The 16371-nt window shown below is 38.5% G+C and overlaps 1 protein-coding gene across 6 annotated transcripts in view; it reads right to left on the minus strand.

The window, feature by feature from the left end:
- The window catches only part of LOC145984144 (solute carrier family 41 member 1-like), a 215095-nt gene that overhangs the window by 14060 nt on the left and 184664 nt on the right, over positions 1 to 16371 (minus strand). For all 6 annotated transcript variants that reach the window (XM_083117599.1, XM_083117600.1, XM_083117603.1 and 3 more), the window contains one exon: positions 2223 to 2414. In XM_083117599.1, coding sequence (XP_082973725.1) covers positions 2229 to 2414 — 186 coding nt within the window. In that variant the 3' untranslated portion in view covers positions 2223 to 2228. The remainder of the gene's footprint in view (positions 1 to 2222; positions 2415 to 16371) is intronic.

A 16371-nucleotide genomic window follows, 5' to 3' on the forward strand; every position in this document is an offset into this window, starting at 1 on the left:
CTGCTGTTAAAAGTTCAGTCTTCGACAGTTGCATTATCTTTAAAATGCTGGGATTTTTCTCTTTCGCCACCTGTTGCTCGAACTTCCAACCAGTCTCCTTGTTTTTATGATGCAGCTGGCGCCAGTGTTTTGTCTAGCGTCTGCAAAGGTCTTGCTTGCTGATAACAGCGATGACTCATCCAGCGCGAAGGAAAAAGTTCGCAAAGCTGTTTTGATTGGACGATAAGGAAATTCAATCTCCAGTAAGGAAAACAAGAGTTAAAATACATTCATGTTCTGCCCCTTCTGATAAGCAAATCTGTAAATTTAATTTGCTTTTCTTCAGAACCATTCATGTGAAGAAAGAAGAAAAAAAAAAGTATTCAATGTAGGAATGGTCGCCAAGACCGATTAAAAAGACATTATTCAAGGGGAAAATGATTGGAGGGGTGGGTTTTTGACATCGAGAATACTCCTAAATCCAACATTAAATCGCGGATTAACGTGAGAGTAAATAACAATCTACCATTTTGATATGTGAAAATGCGCAGTTTCATAAAGCTTGTTTTCAGCACATTTTATGCTGATGGGCTAATCGGGACTTAATATACAGTTTAAAGTGAAATTCAATTCCAAATCCAAATGATTATCGACTGCGACGCTGTTTCATGACATGTCCTAGAATACGCAGGGAAACGTGCAAATTGCGCATTTCCTTTTTCACGCTGGATTACAATGCAAGTCAAGGAAGGAGTTTGGACTGCTCCCTTGAATGGGGGAGGAGAGTGAATGAAGTTGGTTGAAGCAAAGAAGTGACTTTTTTTACGATGTATTTTACACAGCCGAACCAGAACGAAAATTACAGCCCTGGCCTTTATTTTTTTTTTTTTGTCTGGTGCCTAAAGAGGTTGTGTTGTTTCTCCCGAGATATCTAATCTTACCAGTTAATCTTGTAACAGACAATGCTCCAGTAGACCCCTATAAAATCCAACATTCATTCTGCCCGATTATCTCCCGACTTTTGCTGACACCAGTCTGACTGGTGTCAAGATTCTTCGAGTTTTGCTTGCAATAAGCTCGAGATTGTTTTCCTTTCCATTGGTCTCAGTGCAAACGGGTTTCTCATGAACTAGAATTGTAAGAATTTCCTGGAAAAGCAACGACTGTGCACAAAGAAAGAAAGTAACATTATTTTAAATTCTTTTTTTGTGAAAACGTTTTCATGTTCTATTTTCCTTCTCACAACACGCATCCTGTGCATAACAGGTTGTATAACTACCAGGATAAATGATGTTACCATCTCCTAGGCATCTTTGTGTCCGTTTGAGCTCCATTTAAGCTGAAAATTGGTGCAAATTCCAATAACGACCCCTTCAAAATAACGACCCTTTTCCTGGGAACTGTGAAAGGTCGTTGAATCGAGAGTTGACTATTTACTTTGGTAGCCAATTTCACATGTGAATTGGTCATGTTGGACAGGAAACTTTTTCAGTGTTAATTTTTACTAGCAATTGTCACGTTCAATGCATATAAATATTAGTTATTATGTTTATCAAGCTTTACATAAACTAATTTCCCTTCTGAATTTTCCCCTCTATTAAGTTAAAAATAGTGACTATCTGTTAGAATTTGATTTCTTCTTCCATTTTTCGTGATCTTCATATTACTGTTAAATAATTATTAAATTTGTAGGTGCAAACGTGTTAAACATTATATTCAGTACACACGATAAATCTATTGATTTCTTATTACGTTGACTGTTATACAAAATTCTTAATTTAAACTCTCATTACTAGCAGAACAAATTTGTGACCTATCGCCCCTCCACTTTGGTTCACTGCAAGCTGCTACTGCTGGCTACTGAGTATGACCTGAAATCTCATCTGTGAGCAGTTGTGATGGACGTAACATTCACGACAAGGGCAAACTATTCGTTCTCAAAAATATGAAAACTTTCTGCAAGAGTACAACATGGCTACAAATATTTACAATAGTCTAACAGAAATTCTTACATCATTTTACTGTTCAAGAATGTATATTGGAATCAGCAAATTTCCTGTATCATCATGCCACAACTGGAAGTGAATTTTGCTGTGAAACATGCACACAATCAACTTGTGTGTTGAGAGCAAGAAAACCTTGGTTGGCTGTTAAACGTTTCAGCTTTCACAGGCTATATTTTAAAATCGCATATCTATCAGTAGAAACAAATTTTATATTTTACATACACAAGATATACTTACAGCATATTAGTCACCAACATCTGCTGTGCCAGCACTTACGAAGAACAGGAACTCAAAGGCTACAGACAGAAGACTTATTCCCAGAAGATCACCTAAAGCTGTAAGGTATGGAATTGCAGAATTATCAGGGTCAATACTCCTTGTCCACATCCAATGGACCATTATGTATGCAACATACAGAAGTGCAGCAACCTGAAAAATTGCAAAGATTGAAGGAAACCACAAAAAATACAATTCAACAACCATACTTAATGAAAAATCATAAAAATAATCTAAGAAATGGCATTTTGAGTAAATATGCTTGTAAGCCCTGATTTTGCAATTTCTTATTTCCTGGTAATGTTATAAGCTAAGGTATTACACTAAATTAACAAATAATTAGGGCTGAGCTGATACCACTTTGAATGATTCCCACCCATACAGATACTTGCATATTTCCAATTTAAAATAACAAAGGCTAGTTACTAATAATTACTTACATTATACAGGGTGTCATTTTAATGGCGCCCACGGACCACAGATTCGTGTAGAGGACATCAAAACAAACCACTTTTCTCAGTAACATTTTTCTCGTTGGTGCGTCAATTCGACGCTACAGCCGTTCAAAAAAGACCGTTTTGCCGCCTGGATGCTGGCAACCCAACACAACATTTGATCGTATCTGTGACGTCATTTCCTGCGGCGAAACAGCGCACGGTAGAGTTGCAAGGAACACACAAATTTTGTGAAAAATTACAAACTACCAACCACATTATTACCTGTAAAACGAAGAGAGAAACGCGTCCAGTAAACCGAACATCATAGCTTATAAGCCAGAACATCAGCAATCATCTCAGGGGAAGGGGGAAGTGAACCAACGATATAAGAAATGGTAAAAAAACGTATTCAAAATGAAGTGTCATTATCGGATTTTAACTCAGCCTACATGTCAAATATCAACAACAATAACTTTTATTGTACTTACAACTTACATTTGGCTGTTTAAGCCCAGCTTCATGTCAATTATATTTGCTTATCTCGTTGCAAGGTTGATATCTACAGGTTTGTGTCCAGGTGCCTTGTGGTACTTTTGTGGTGATAACGGAAGTATCCGAGGTTCACGTTGTTACATTACGACTAAAACACGTACAACCACAGTAACAATCTAATGATGAATCAGTAGCGAATATACTGCCCTGTTCACAGTTGCAAACTATTACATGTGTATCCGGTGCATAGATAAACACAGTCGTCGGAGAGTTTGTTTTACTACTATTTATATCCCTGTATTTTCAACCATTTTTGCCACTTGCCTCAAAATGCCCTGAATATACATTATGTTATGTGTTGCTTACCTTTGGAATTTTGAGTTCTTTCATGTATATTTTGTCATCTGTTCATTGTGTCACAGACAACTAGTATCAGAAGAACGAACTGGATAAGACTAAATTGTAGATACCAACTTGGTAACTAGATTTGCAAATATTTGATATGCAAGCTAAGACAAAATTCGATATGACTACTCCCACTTGAATTCCATTTTCTTTCTACCATTTTTCGTATCGTTTGTTTACTTCCTGTTAGGTTACAGAACGTGTTTTCTCGTTTTGTTTTACGGTACATAATGTGGCTGATTGTAGCTATGTCATTTTTCACAGAATATGTGTGTTCCTGGCAACCCTGTAACGCATCGCTTCACGACGGGATATGACGTCACAAATGCAATCAAATGTTGTGTGTGGTTGCCAGCATTCAGGCGGCAAAACGGGCTTTTTTGAACGACTGTAGCGTCGAAACGATGCACCAACGAGAAAAATGTTACTGAGAAAAGTTGTTTGTTTTGATGTCCTCTATACGTTTCCGTGGCCCGTGGGCGCCATTAAAATGACACCCTGTATATTATATATATAAATATAGGGCTGTCAGTTAAAATTAAGTATATTTGGTTAATATCCAGTGAACTCAGACAGTGACCACAGGCTACTAGTAGGAGATGGAAAATAAAAGATAGAAGGGACGAACAAGAGAGAAGGATAAGAGTGTGGAAATTGAAGGATATGATGATAAAAGAGAAATATCAAGAAATATTGCGAACAAAAGGAGTTAAAACAGAACGGACAAGATTTAAAACAGAATTAGTAGAGGCAGGCCAAAAAGGTATGTGGAAGGACAAGCAAGAAAAGAAAAATACCATGGTGGAATGAAAGAACTAGAGAGGCAATGAAAAACAAAAATGATGCATTTAGAAAATGGTTTAAAGTCAAATCACAAAATGCACGAAAAGAGTACGTGGAAAAGAAGAAAGAGGCAAGAACAGTGGTAAAGGAGGAAAGAAGAAATTGGATGGAAGAATGGGCCAAAGTGCTAGAATATAATGTAGATTGGAACAAAAAAGTATTGTATGGATTAGTGAGAGAAAGGAGAAGAGAAAGAGGAGACAGCTGTAAGCTAAGGGATGAAAGGGGAAACGTTGAAGAGGATGAAGAAATAAGGAGAATGTGGAGAAATCATTTTGAAAAATTGCTGAACATGAAAAAAGTAAATGAACATGAAGAAGTGAAGGAAAATGAATCTCACATGGAAATATGTGGAGGAAGCTCTGAAGAGAGGTAGAGCACCTGGAGTATGAAGTGCCAGTAGAAATTATACTAGGAGCAGGAGTGATTGGAGTGCAGTGGCTGTACAGAGTGTTGAAAATAGTGTGGCAAGAGAGAGAAGTGCCAAGAATCTCCCATATTCAAGAAGGGTGACAGAAAGGAATGTAAAAACTACAGAGGAATAACACTTATGTGACACTCAGCAAAGGTGTATAAGAAAATATTAGAGAAAAGAATAAGGGAAGTAACAAAGCTGAACATGAGAGGAACAATATGGATTTAGAAGAGGCAGATCAACAGTACACCTGATATTCACCATAAGGCAAATGCAGGAAAGGCACTATGAGTATGGAAATGATTTGATTATGGCATTCCTAGATATAGAAAAGGCATACGGTAGCATGGACAGGACAAAGATTTGGAAGGCTGAGAGAGAAAGGATTCGAGAAAGAGATAGTGTGTAGAGTCCAGAGAACATACAAGGCCAACCAGAGCTGTGTGAAGACACCAGAGGGAAGAACTGAGTGGTTCAGTATAAGTAATGGACTAAAACAGTTCCTCTTTCCCCACTGCTCTTCATAATTACAATTTATGCAATTAACGAAGAGGTGGGGAAGAAGATAGGAGAGGAAGAGATGAAGGCCCTGTTGTTTGCTGATGACTTAGTAATATGGGGGAACAGGGAAGAAGTGCAAAGACAGCTTGATTGTTGGAATGTGGAAATCAGAAGAGCATGAATGAAATTCAGTGCAGAAAAGAGTGTGGTGCTAATAACAAGAAACAGAGCCAGAAATGAACGAAGAATAAATACGGACACTGAAGAGTTGAGGGTAGTGAATATCTAGGAAGCATAATTGAGAGAAGTGGAAGAATAGATGAGGTAAACAAGAAGACTACAAATGGGTGGTGGACTATATCAAAGTGTTTGAAGATTAATATGGAACAGGGATGTACCTATGAAATGCAAGAAGGTAATACCGTATTTACGCGTGTATAATGCGCGTGCGTGTATAATACGCACCCTCGTTTTTGATGGGGAAAAGCAACAAAAAAATATATCTCTTATATAATGCGCAGTACAATTCAGGTTCCAGAAATGGCTTTCTTAGCGTCGGACTAACATTTACGTATTTCATTTAAAATTAATCAGTAGATCATAAAAACGATCTTTTCCTTGCTTTCGTAGCCGATGCATTCACCACGCGACCTTGAACTTCCAGATGTTGGGCTTTTCATAGGAGAGGAGGGAGCAATGTTATCAACCACCCGTTCAAGGTCGCAGTGCGTGATGCTTACAATAGATGGATGACATCAAGGCAGCATGAACTCGCATCAAGCGGGAGGGTGAAACGTGCGTCGCTGCCGATTGTTTGTGAATGGGTTCGTGAGGCATGGAACTCCATCTACCTTGAAATGATGATCAAAAGTTTTAAGGTAACGGGAATATCGAACAAGATGGATGGAAGTGAGGACATTTCAGACTGCTTGTATTAGTAACTGGGAGTGAATGACGAAATTAAGTGTAAATGTTATTTATTTATTTACGTGAGTCAAGCTGCAATAGCTCAGTAAATATACAGTAATTATTTATATTTGGTAAGTGTTGACGTAATTATTTTACCTTCATATTTGTTAGTCAACTCTCGATACAACGACCATTCATAGTTCCCAGAAAAAGGTAGTTATTTCGAAGGGGGTTGTTACTGGAATTTGCACCAAAAACGATTATTAGGAGATAATCGGGCAGAATGAATGTTGGATTTAATACGGGTCTACTAGAGCATTGTCTGTTACAAGATGAACTGGTAAGATAAGATCTCTCGGAAGATCTCACCTTTCTAGGCACAAAAAAAAGGGGCTGTAAATTTCGTTTTGGTTCGGCTGTGTAAAATACGTCGTAAAAATGTCATTTTCCTTCCTTCGACCAACTTCTAATTCACCCCCTCCCCCATTCCAGGGAGCAGTCCTTCCTCTTCCTCGACTTGCATTGTAAGCCAGCCTGAAAAAGGAAACGGGCAACTTGCGATCTATTTGCACCCAATGCGTATTCTAAGACACATTGAACAGTGTCGCACTCGATAATCATTTTGGTTTGGAATTAGATTTCACTAAAGTGAAACTTTATATTTAGTCCCGATTAGCCCAAAAGCATAAAATGAACTCAAAACAAGCTTTATGAAACCTGCGCATTTTCAGATATCACGTTAATCGACGATAATCGGTGTCAGCTTATACATTGAGCATTTTTTAAAAAATCGTTCGCAGCTTACACATTGAGGTTCTGAAGATAAAGGTGCAGAACATGAAGTTGTTTTAACTCTTCTTTTTCTTTCTGAAGATCGAATTTCGTTATCGTCAAATCAAAACAGCTTTGCCTTGGCGCTGGATGAGTCATTGCTGTTATCCACAAGCGACAACTTCGCAGACGCTAGACAAAACACTGGCGCCAGTTGCAGCGTAAAAACAAGGCGACCGGCTGGAAGTTCGAGCAACAGGTGGTCGAAGGGAAAATCCTCGGTATTTCAAAGATAACGCAACTGTCGAAGGCTGAACTTTTATCAGCTGTGTGAAGAAGAAAGAATAAACCCTTTCTTTACGTTTTACCTTGCAACAGACAATAATATGGGCAATATTTCAATACAATAGCTAGCATTAAAAGAAGAAAAAAAAATAGGACCTGAATTCTGCAATTATTACATTGCCGTGCAGACCAGTGGCGGAGAAAGCTGGGTAGGGGGGCATTTTTTTTATACTTTTCCTATGGTTTTTGTTCGTTTTCAAGAATGCATCCAGAACTGGTTGACCATTTTAGAAGTCAAAGAAGAGCGGTCCACTTCCACCCTTGCCTGTAATCAGCCTGTGTGCACACACGAGCAAGAAGACAATCGGCATTGCCCCCCCCCCCCCTAAACGTTTGCTGAGAAGAAAAGAGGGAGAAGTCACTCTGCCAACGGAACACTTTTGGCAAATATTAGGACATCGGCACAGTCATGAAAATGTAGAAAGTGGTAAACGGGAGTTATGATGCAAGTAAGATCGAAGTGAACTTTTGCGGAAACCTGGATGAAAATGCATTAAGAGTGTTGACGATCTTTAGTTGGCCTATGTGGCTTTGATTATCTATAACAGTTTCACTTCTTTATGAAGTGTTACAGGGAACAAAGAATACGTTTTGAATGAAAGCGATTACCGGAAGTTGTACGCTACAAAGTCGATTTAAAATAACATCCAAGCATATTCGATCTCTTCTCATGTATCCAAGAGAAAACGAAATCACAATGGCAAAACAAGCCTGGCATGTTGGGTAGCAGCCGTCGGCTGCGGGTAACATTGGTACGCTTGGGGGAGGGGAGGGCAGAGGTCAAGTGCTATTGGATATAACTGAAGCGTGGTCTGGTGTTTATTTTTAGATCAGACCCACTTGCGAGCGGTAGAGTGCTTCTGAAGGGAATGAGTGCAAAAAAGTATTTTTCGCCCGATCTCTGTTCATGACCATGTCTAAGGCGAAAACAATTTTTGTGGAAGTTATTTCTCCCGCAAAAAATACCGCTTGATACGTCTCCCGTGTGACGGGAGGCGCGTGCTTGAATGCAGCCAGAACGGGTGCTGCTTTTCTCGATGTCGCAAAACTTTCCATTACTAAGTGACAACTCATGGAAAACTGCCATTTCGCATTAAAAAGTTATTTTTTAAAATTATTATTGCTAAAGAAAGGCAATCTGTAGATATATACATGTTATACGAAGTGACATAGTGAAAAAAAATGCGTGATTTCATTTTGGCTGTCCGAATTATTCCGTGCATAATACGCACCACAGTTTTGAAGGGCAAAAATTTTAGAAAAAAGTGCGCATTATACACACGTAAATACGGTAATTCACTAAAATATCTTGCACCATGTGCTAGACAAAACAAGTTCTTACCAAAAGGAACAAGCAATAGATGAATGTAAAAAAATTGCTTTTCACATGTAATGTTTTGTTTCCTTGGCACTCTTGACAGGTAAGATGGAACTTGTAGCACTGTTCTTGCAGTATATTTTGTTACAAAAATCCACCGATAAAGTTTTCACTGGTTCTAACGGAAGTACATGTATTAATTCATTAAAACATGCAAAAAGTTTTATCTACAAACTGCCTGACAAGCAATGTAATGGCATTGTTGGTAGTACTGATTTGGGTAAGTTAATGATATAAATTGTTATACCATCATGGAAGTAAATCCAACCTAAATGACTTACCGTATTTACGTGTGCATAGTGCGCGTATAATGTGCATTCTGGTTTTGGATGGGTAAAAGTGACAAAAAATTATCTCATATAATGCGCAGTACAATCCAGTTTCAAGAAATGGCTTTCTTAGTTGTAGGTTGTAAATCTGTTGCTACGCTGATCAAGAGTGAATGACGTCATACCTATTCAATTGCTCATTCCTCCTTTTTCAAAATATGTACTTTTTCTTTCCGTGACTAATGTACCATTTATACGAGGCACATTCAGGACCTTCCAAATAGCAGTTAGCAGCACAAGATTTCTTCCATTAAGGAATTTACACACTCCATGTGTGTCATATTATTTTGCCAGTAATACATTTTAATTTTTATTATATTTTTCCTTATGTTTTCTTTCATCCAAAGTACCATAAAAATCAGAACGTTTCTTCTATTTGTGATGAACTTATTTCAACTGCATTTCACATTAGTTTTGATATCTTGAATGGAATACTGTTTCCATATTCAGAAACTGCAGGATTCAAGCTTTACAACGATATATAACATGAAAAATCAGTGCAAGTGTCCCAAAATCATGGAATGACCCTGTACAGTTTCATGTTGGCTGTCTGAATTATTCCGTGCATAATACGCACCACAGTTTTTGGGGGCAAAAATTTTGGAAAAAAGTGCGCATTATACATGAGTAAATACGGTATATAACACATACTATGTGCCAATAATTACGTATGGCGCAGAGACTTAGACAATGACAGAGAGACAAAAGAAAGATGCAGGCAGTGGAGATGAAATTTTTAAGGAGTATATTGGGGAAGACTAGAAGGGATAGAATAAGGAATGAGGAGATCCGACAGACAGTGGGTGTGGTGAAGCTTCAGAACAGGATAGAGGATGAATGCAGAAAGACTACCAGTAAGAGCTTGCCATGCACAAGGAGTGTGAATAAGGCCAAGATGTCTGTGGAAAGAGTCTATAGCAGAGAGTGTCAGGAGAAGAGGACAAGATTGGAACACCGTGAAAAGAGAGGAGTGGTGGAAGACCAGGAAAAAAATGGAGAGGCTTGACTTCTATGCCGACCCAGCCCGAGGCAGGAAACTGCGAAGGATGATGATAATGGTGGTTAAATGAATAGCTTTAAGGTTAACGTAACTCAAAATTTTCCACATACCAATTTACACATATTGAAGTATAAATCTTTCTATGCATGTTTAGGTTATTTTACATTGCTTTTCTGCCTCTTGGATTAATTGTGACAATGGAGATGAATGATGAAAAGTGATGACTGGACCAAACACAATGACATGTCCATGCTCTAAACAGGGTTCAAAACTGCAGAAAATTAAGTAAACACTGCAAGCTTGACCAGAATGCAAACCTGTGTCTCTGGCATACCATGTCATTGATCTATCAACTGAGCAACCGAGCCAGCCCTCGTTTCACCTGATGCTTCAGTTTCACTCTTTTACCTCTGTAGAATTGCTTCTGGCTTTATGTTGCATTAAGATAACCACTCGGTCACAGAGGGCAGCTCAAATTGCTATCTTATTGATTGAAAGGGGAAGTAAACAGTTTGTATTATTCAATAGTGAATTAGCCTTTAAATACTAATTTTCCAGGCATGGGTACTCACAGCAGATCCACCTTGTTACTTTATGTGTACTCACAAAGAACTAATATCACACAACTATGTAAAAGATTACCTGCCTGGGGCAGGGAAGGGTGATCACTTCACATGTAAAAACTTGCATGCCTACAGCTTCCCATTCCTTAATGGTAACAGCAGCTTGTATCCCACTTTAAATTAAGTGCAGTCCTGATTATAAAAGTTGAGTTAAAGAAAAACCTTTTTGGCCTACTGCTTCTTGTGCTTCAAGCTTGAATAAATTCTGACACACTGCCCTTGTAGAAGGTTTATTTGCGCATACAGTGAAACCCCGATTTGACGTTCCCTGTTTTTACATTTTCTGGCATTATACATTAAGTCTTCATAGTCCAATAGAGCAAACTGCTAGAAAATTTCCCGGATTTTACATTTACCCACATTTTAAGTTATTTCTCTTGGTCCCCTCAAAAACAAAATCAAACTTTCACTGTATTTTCTTGGAAAAACCATGTGATCAAGTTTCATCAAAATATCAGATGATGACATAGTATATGGAAAGTGGAAAAGTAGGATGTCACATGAAAAAAGGAGTCCACTAACAATAACTATAAAAATAAAAGTACAGTCGCACTAAATTATTATGTATTATTCTTTACCAGATTCACACAATGAAAATCTATCTAAAAAATGAGCCTAAGTTTGTAAAGGTTAATAAAATTTTCCCATGTTCACTTATTAATGTAACAATTATATTTTACTCTAAGCTCCACTTCAGGTTAAGTTTGCAGTTTTATGTATTAATCCACGTGAGAACGGAGCTCAGAATAATCCGTGCCAGTCTTGCCTGAACCACCTAGCTCTTCGTATCGCAGACAATTAGAGAATCGGCAGTATTGGCAACCCCTTAACATATCAAAACCTGTACATGCATATCAAACAGAATGCATTTTTGCTTCTTTTTGTCTCCTGAACCATACAATTTTTAAAGTACTTTCTGTGCATAGATTATGTAATAAATGTGATCCCTACTTAATATAAATCGCGAAATATCTTTGAAACATGAGGGCATGTGTATGTGTCGAGCACACGCAAAAGAAAAAAAAAAACAAAGGTAAAAGTAAATGACAGGTCCCTCTTGAATTGAACGAGTTATTTTTTCTCGTTTAGAAAGAAAAAAAAATGAAAATCTTGGTTGTTGGTTTGCAATACATACATTACTATAAGATACATGCCCTTCAAGTTAATACTACCAAAAAAGCATGATTTGTTATTGGTGATATATACAATGTAGTGAATTCTCTGTTTGGATTCAATTTATGAATCACTTCACTAAACCAGGAGCCAAATGTTGGTCTGTCCATTTCGGAGATTCTTTCGCAGTCAAACAACAAACTATCGTTTTCTACTCCTAAGCTCAACTGCAAATCATTCAACATTAGAGACAGTTCATGCGCTCATTGACAGCAAATCACATCATGCCCTGTTTTATTTTGGTCTTGTTGCCATAAGGAGGAATATGTATTTAAAACAACTTGTTTAACTTTGAAGAGCTTTTTCCTTCGGATAATGCTCAAAATAACACACTGGCAAAGCCGAGCACTGAACAGGAGATCTCGATTCAGCCATTCTCGCCGCTGTACAGCACGAATAGCAATGAATCACGACAAAAATAGGGTTATAATAGTGGGATGTGCAACACTGATATCACTGATTCCACGTGCTTTGCAACGTATTCAGTCTCACTCGACTCACTCTTGAGCTTTTGTGTTCCTTCAGCACTACCAACTGCCCAGTTGGCAAATCTGCAGATTCAAGTTTGTCTGCACAGTGACTGCAACCGATCAAGTCCATACCTGCTAATGGATGAGTCATTTTGTCAGTATATTACATATTAAATAACTGTTTTGTTGCAAGTGTGTAGTTGTGTCGGAATGAAACCAGTCTCAGCGGAACTATATTCTGTGCGCACGTTTGGATCTACATATGCGAAAACCTGGTGCAAACTTAACCTGACTTGAGGCTTAGATTGAGATTTTTATTTTAATTAGGTTTTGAAAGGACAAATAAAATGTAGCTGACGTATCATGTAAAAAATTACTATCACTGTACTCTTATATTTCAGTTATTTTTAGGGCTGAGCCAATACCACTTTGAACCGATGCCGATACTCTCACTGATACTGATAATTGTATAATTTTAATTTCAAATAAAATTAAAAAATAATTATATACCGTATTTACGCATGTATAGTGCACCTATAATGCGCACTCTGGTTTTGGATGGGTAAAAGCGACAAAAAATTATATCTCGTATACCGCGTGAGGCACCTAAAAGTACCACCTGAAATAGTGAAGAAACCAGAAACAGTAGCAATGTGAGGTTTGCGGGAAACAATAATATCAAATGGGGCTCGTAAATCGGAGGTATGGGGTGGGTCGAAAAATATCGACAAATGGGGCATCTGGAGCAAAGTCATATTTTTTTAAATGGAACGATATACAATAACATGCATAATATAAAAGAGCACTCGCAGAGAAACACAACGCCGTTGGTCTCAGGCATCTACTGCACATAGGAACGAAGATATGGCCATGTGAAAATATGTAAACAAACTAACAAGTGGCCCACTTGACCGTCAGTACCACGGCATGTACAAGTATGAGATGTCGGAAGCCATTGGACAAGATGAAGAGGAAGAAGAAAAAATACAGTAGACATCGTCAGCACCATGTATTTGACAGTGTTACAGCATAATGAAAATGACCATGACAGTATGTCGAAGAACCACTGCGTAAGAAGCGAAAACCTGTCAAAGTGTGTGTTCAAAGTGGTGGCCGTCAGCTGCAATACAGGCAACGAGGCGCCCACGCAAAGATCGTTGCACAGAATGTATCATCTCGTAGGGAATGTCCCTACAGGCCGCAGTAATGCGGTGTTGCATATCCTCTGGTGTTGTTGGCACATCCCGGTAGACAATGTCCTTCAGCTTTCCCCACAGGAAAAGTCTGTGTTAAATCTGGGGAACGAGCCGGCCATTTGACAGGCCCTCCACGTCCAATCCAACGATTTGGAAATGTATTTTCCACACATGCTGTAGCACACAGATTAGAAGTAGCACGTCTTGCACTGTGAGCTGGGCACCCGTCATGTTGGTACCACATGTCCCTCCTTGTCTGAAGTGGTATGTCCTCCAATAGTACAGGCAGTTCATGTTGTAAAAACTGTATGTATCGGTCAGCATTCAGTGTCCCTTGTATAAAAAAAAGGGCCAATGAGATGTTCACCCACTATACCACACCACACGTTCACACTCCATGGGTGCTGGCGTTCCACTTGGCGAAGCCAATGTGGATTTGTCACCGACCAATAGTGCATGTTCCTTAGGTTGACATTTCCATGATTGGTAAAAGTTGCCTCGTCAGTGAAGAGGATACGTAACAAATCGGGTGTGTCGTGTCGTAACAACCATGTGCAAAACCGAACACTGTCCACAAAATCATTCCCGTGAAGTTCATGATGGAGGGAGATATGATATGGGTGAAACTTGTGTGTGTGCAGAATGCGCAATACACTTCGCTGACTCATCCCAGCATCCCTGGCAATTTCACAGGAGCTAACGTGCGGATTCAAAGCAACAGCGGCGAGAATATTTGTTGCACCTGCCTCACCTGTAGTTGGCTTGTTCCGCACACGTGCTCGTGGTGTTACACTTCCGGTGTCTCTTAATTTAATAAATAACTTACCAAACAGACGTCGAGATGGCTGTCGTCTGTCCGGATATCTCTCTGCGTACACACAGTAGGCTTCTGAGGCATTCTTTCGGCATTCCCCATAAATCAGGTTCATGTCCGCTTTTTCTGTTTGTGAACACCATAATCTTCGCTCTTACCACTATGACTGCTTGCTATGAACTAACACGATCTCGTGGACCTGCTATCAAAACTTGCTCTGCGTAAAGGCAGTTCTGTCAGGCACCTGAGAAGTCTTACATGCCGTGGTACTGACGGTCAAGTGGGCCACTTGTTTGTTTACATATTTTCACATGGCCATCTCTTTGTTCCTGTGTGCAGTAGATGCATGAGACCAACGGCGTTGTGTTTCTCTACGTGTGCTCTTTTATATTATGCATGTTATTGTATATCGTTCTATTTAAAAAAATATGACTGCTCCAGATGCCCTATTTGTCGATATTTTTGGACCCACCCCATACCTCCGATTTACGAGCCCCATTTGATATTATTGTTTCCCGCAAACCTCACATCGCTACTGTTTCTGGTTTCTTCGCAATTTCAGGTGGTACTTTTAGGTGCCTCACGCGGTATAATGCGCAGTACAATCCAGTTTCAAGAAAGGCTTTCTTAGTTGAAGGTTGTAAAGCTCTTGCTATGCTGATCAAGAGTGAATGACATCATACGTATTCAATTGCTTATTCCTTATTTTTCAAAATATATACTTTTTCTTTCCGTGACTAATTTAACATTTATACGAGGCACATTCAGGACCTTCCAAATAGCAGTTAGCAGCACAAGATTTCTTCCATTAAGGAATTTACACACTCCATGTGTGTCATATTATTTGGCCAGTAATACATTTTTATTTTTATTATCTTTTTCCTTATGTTTTCGTTCATCCAAAGTACCATAAAAATCAGAAAGTTTCTTCATTTTTTGATTACCTTATTTCAACTGCATTTCACATTAGTGTTGTTATCTCGTATGGAATACTGTTTCCATATTCAGAAACTGCAGGATTCAAGCTTTACAACGATATATAACATGATAGGGTTCCATAAACATGAAAAATCAATGCAAGTGTCCCAAAATTATGGAATTACCCTGTACGGTTTCATGTTGGCTGTGAATTATTCCATGCATAATACGCACTACAGTTTTTGGGGGCAAAAATTTTGGAAAAAAGTGCGCATTATACATGAGTAAATACGGTATGTGTGTGTGTAATTTTTATTATTACATTTTATATGTATGCACATCTGACAAGTGGCAATGAATAAATTAACCCACCAAACGATGCTCTCTTACAATGATGCATCTCAACTTTACAGCAATTTTTTTTAGATAAGTGACAATTGATTCGATGTTTCAAATATGCGAGAAATATTAAGTGCAGCTAAGAGTGAGGCAATCTTAGTCATCGCCCCCCCCCCCCCCTCTCCCGCAATGTTGAAAAATGAGTTCATGCCTCTTCAATCTCATCTAAAAGTAAGGGATCACTCTTCCCAAACTAACATTAAATCATCCGTGAATACAAGAATAAAAATTGGCGATTTACACAACATCTAAAACTAAACTAACAGTAAAGCTGAAATGTGAAACCAATCTCTCTCTTTTCACCTTATATATAAATAGTAAACTAAATTTAAGGAGAGAAAGAAAACTTATCAGTCTCTTGCTTCTATATCAGGCGATCAACTTTAGTACAGTGATATTCCAACGTGACTGCTTTCGATATAATATACTTTCGGAAAATTATTTCTAAAAAATGCAATGTTCTATCGCTTGGCGTGGAAGGAAATCCAAACACATCACTACACTTTCCAGAAAGTAAGTGCCATCAACTGTCATTGAAAGAAAATTAATCCCTTGTCACATTCCCTGTGCCACCAAAACATGCCTGTTGAACCCCAGTTATCCAGGTCTGGACCAACAAAAGTCATAAAGTTGGAAAAGAAAAGTGGGTTTAGCCCAGGTATTTGAATTTCCAGGAATATGCTATGTACTAT

This window comes from Lepisma saccharinum, chromosome 2 (genome assembly GCF_977018435.1).
Source record: "Lepisma saccharinum chromosome 2, izLepSacc3.1, whole genome shotgun sequence".
Taxonomy (NCBI): Eukaryota; Metazoa; Arthropoda; class Insecta; order Zygentoma; family Lepismatidae; genus Lepisma; species Lepisma saccharinum.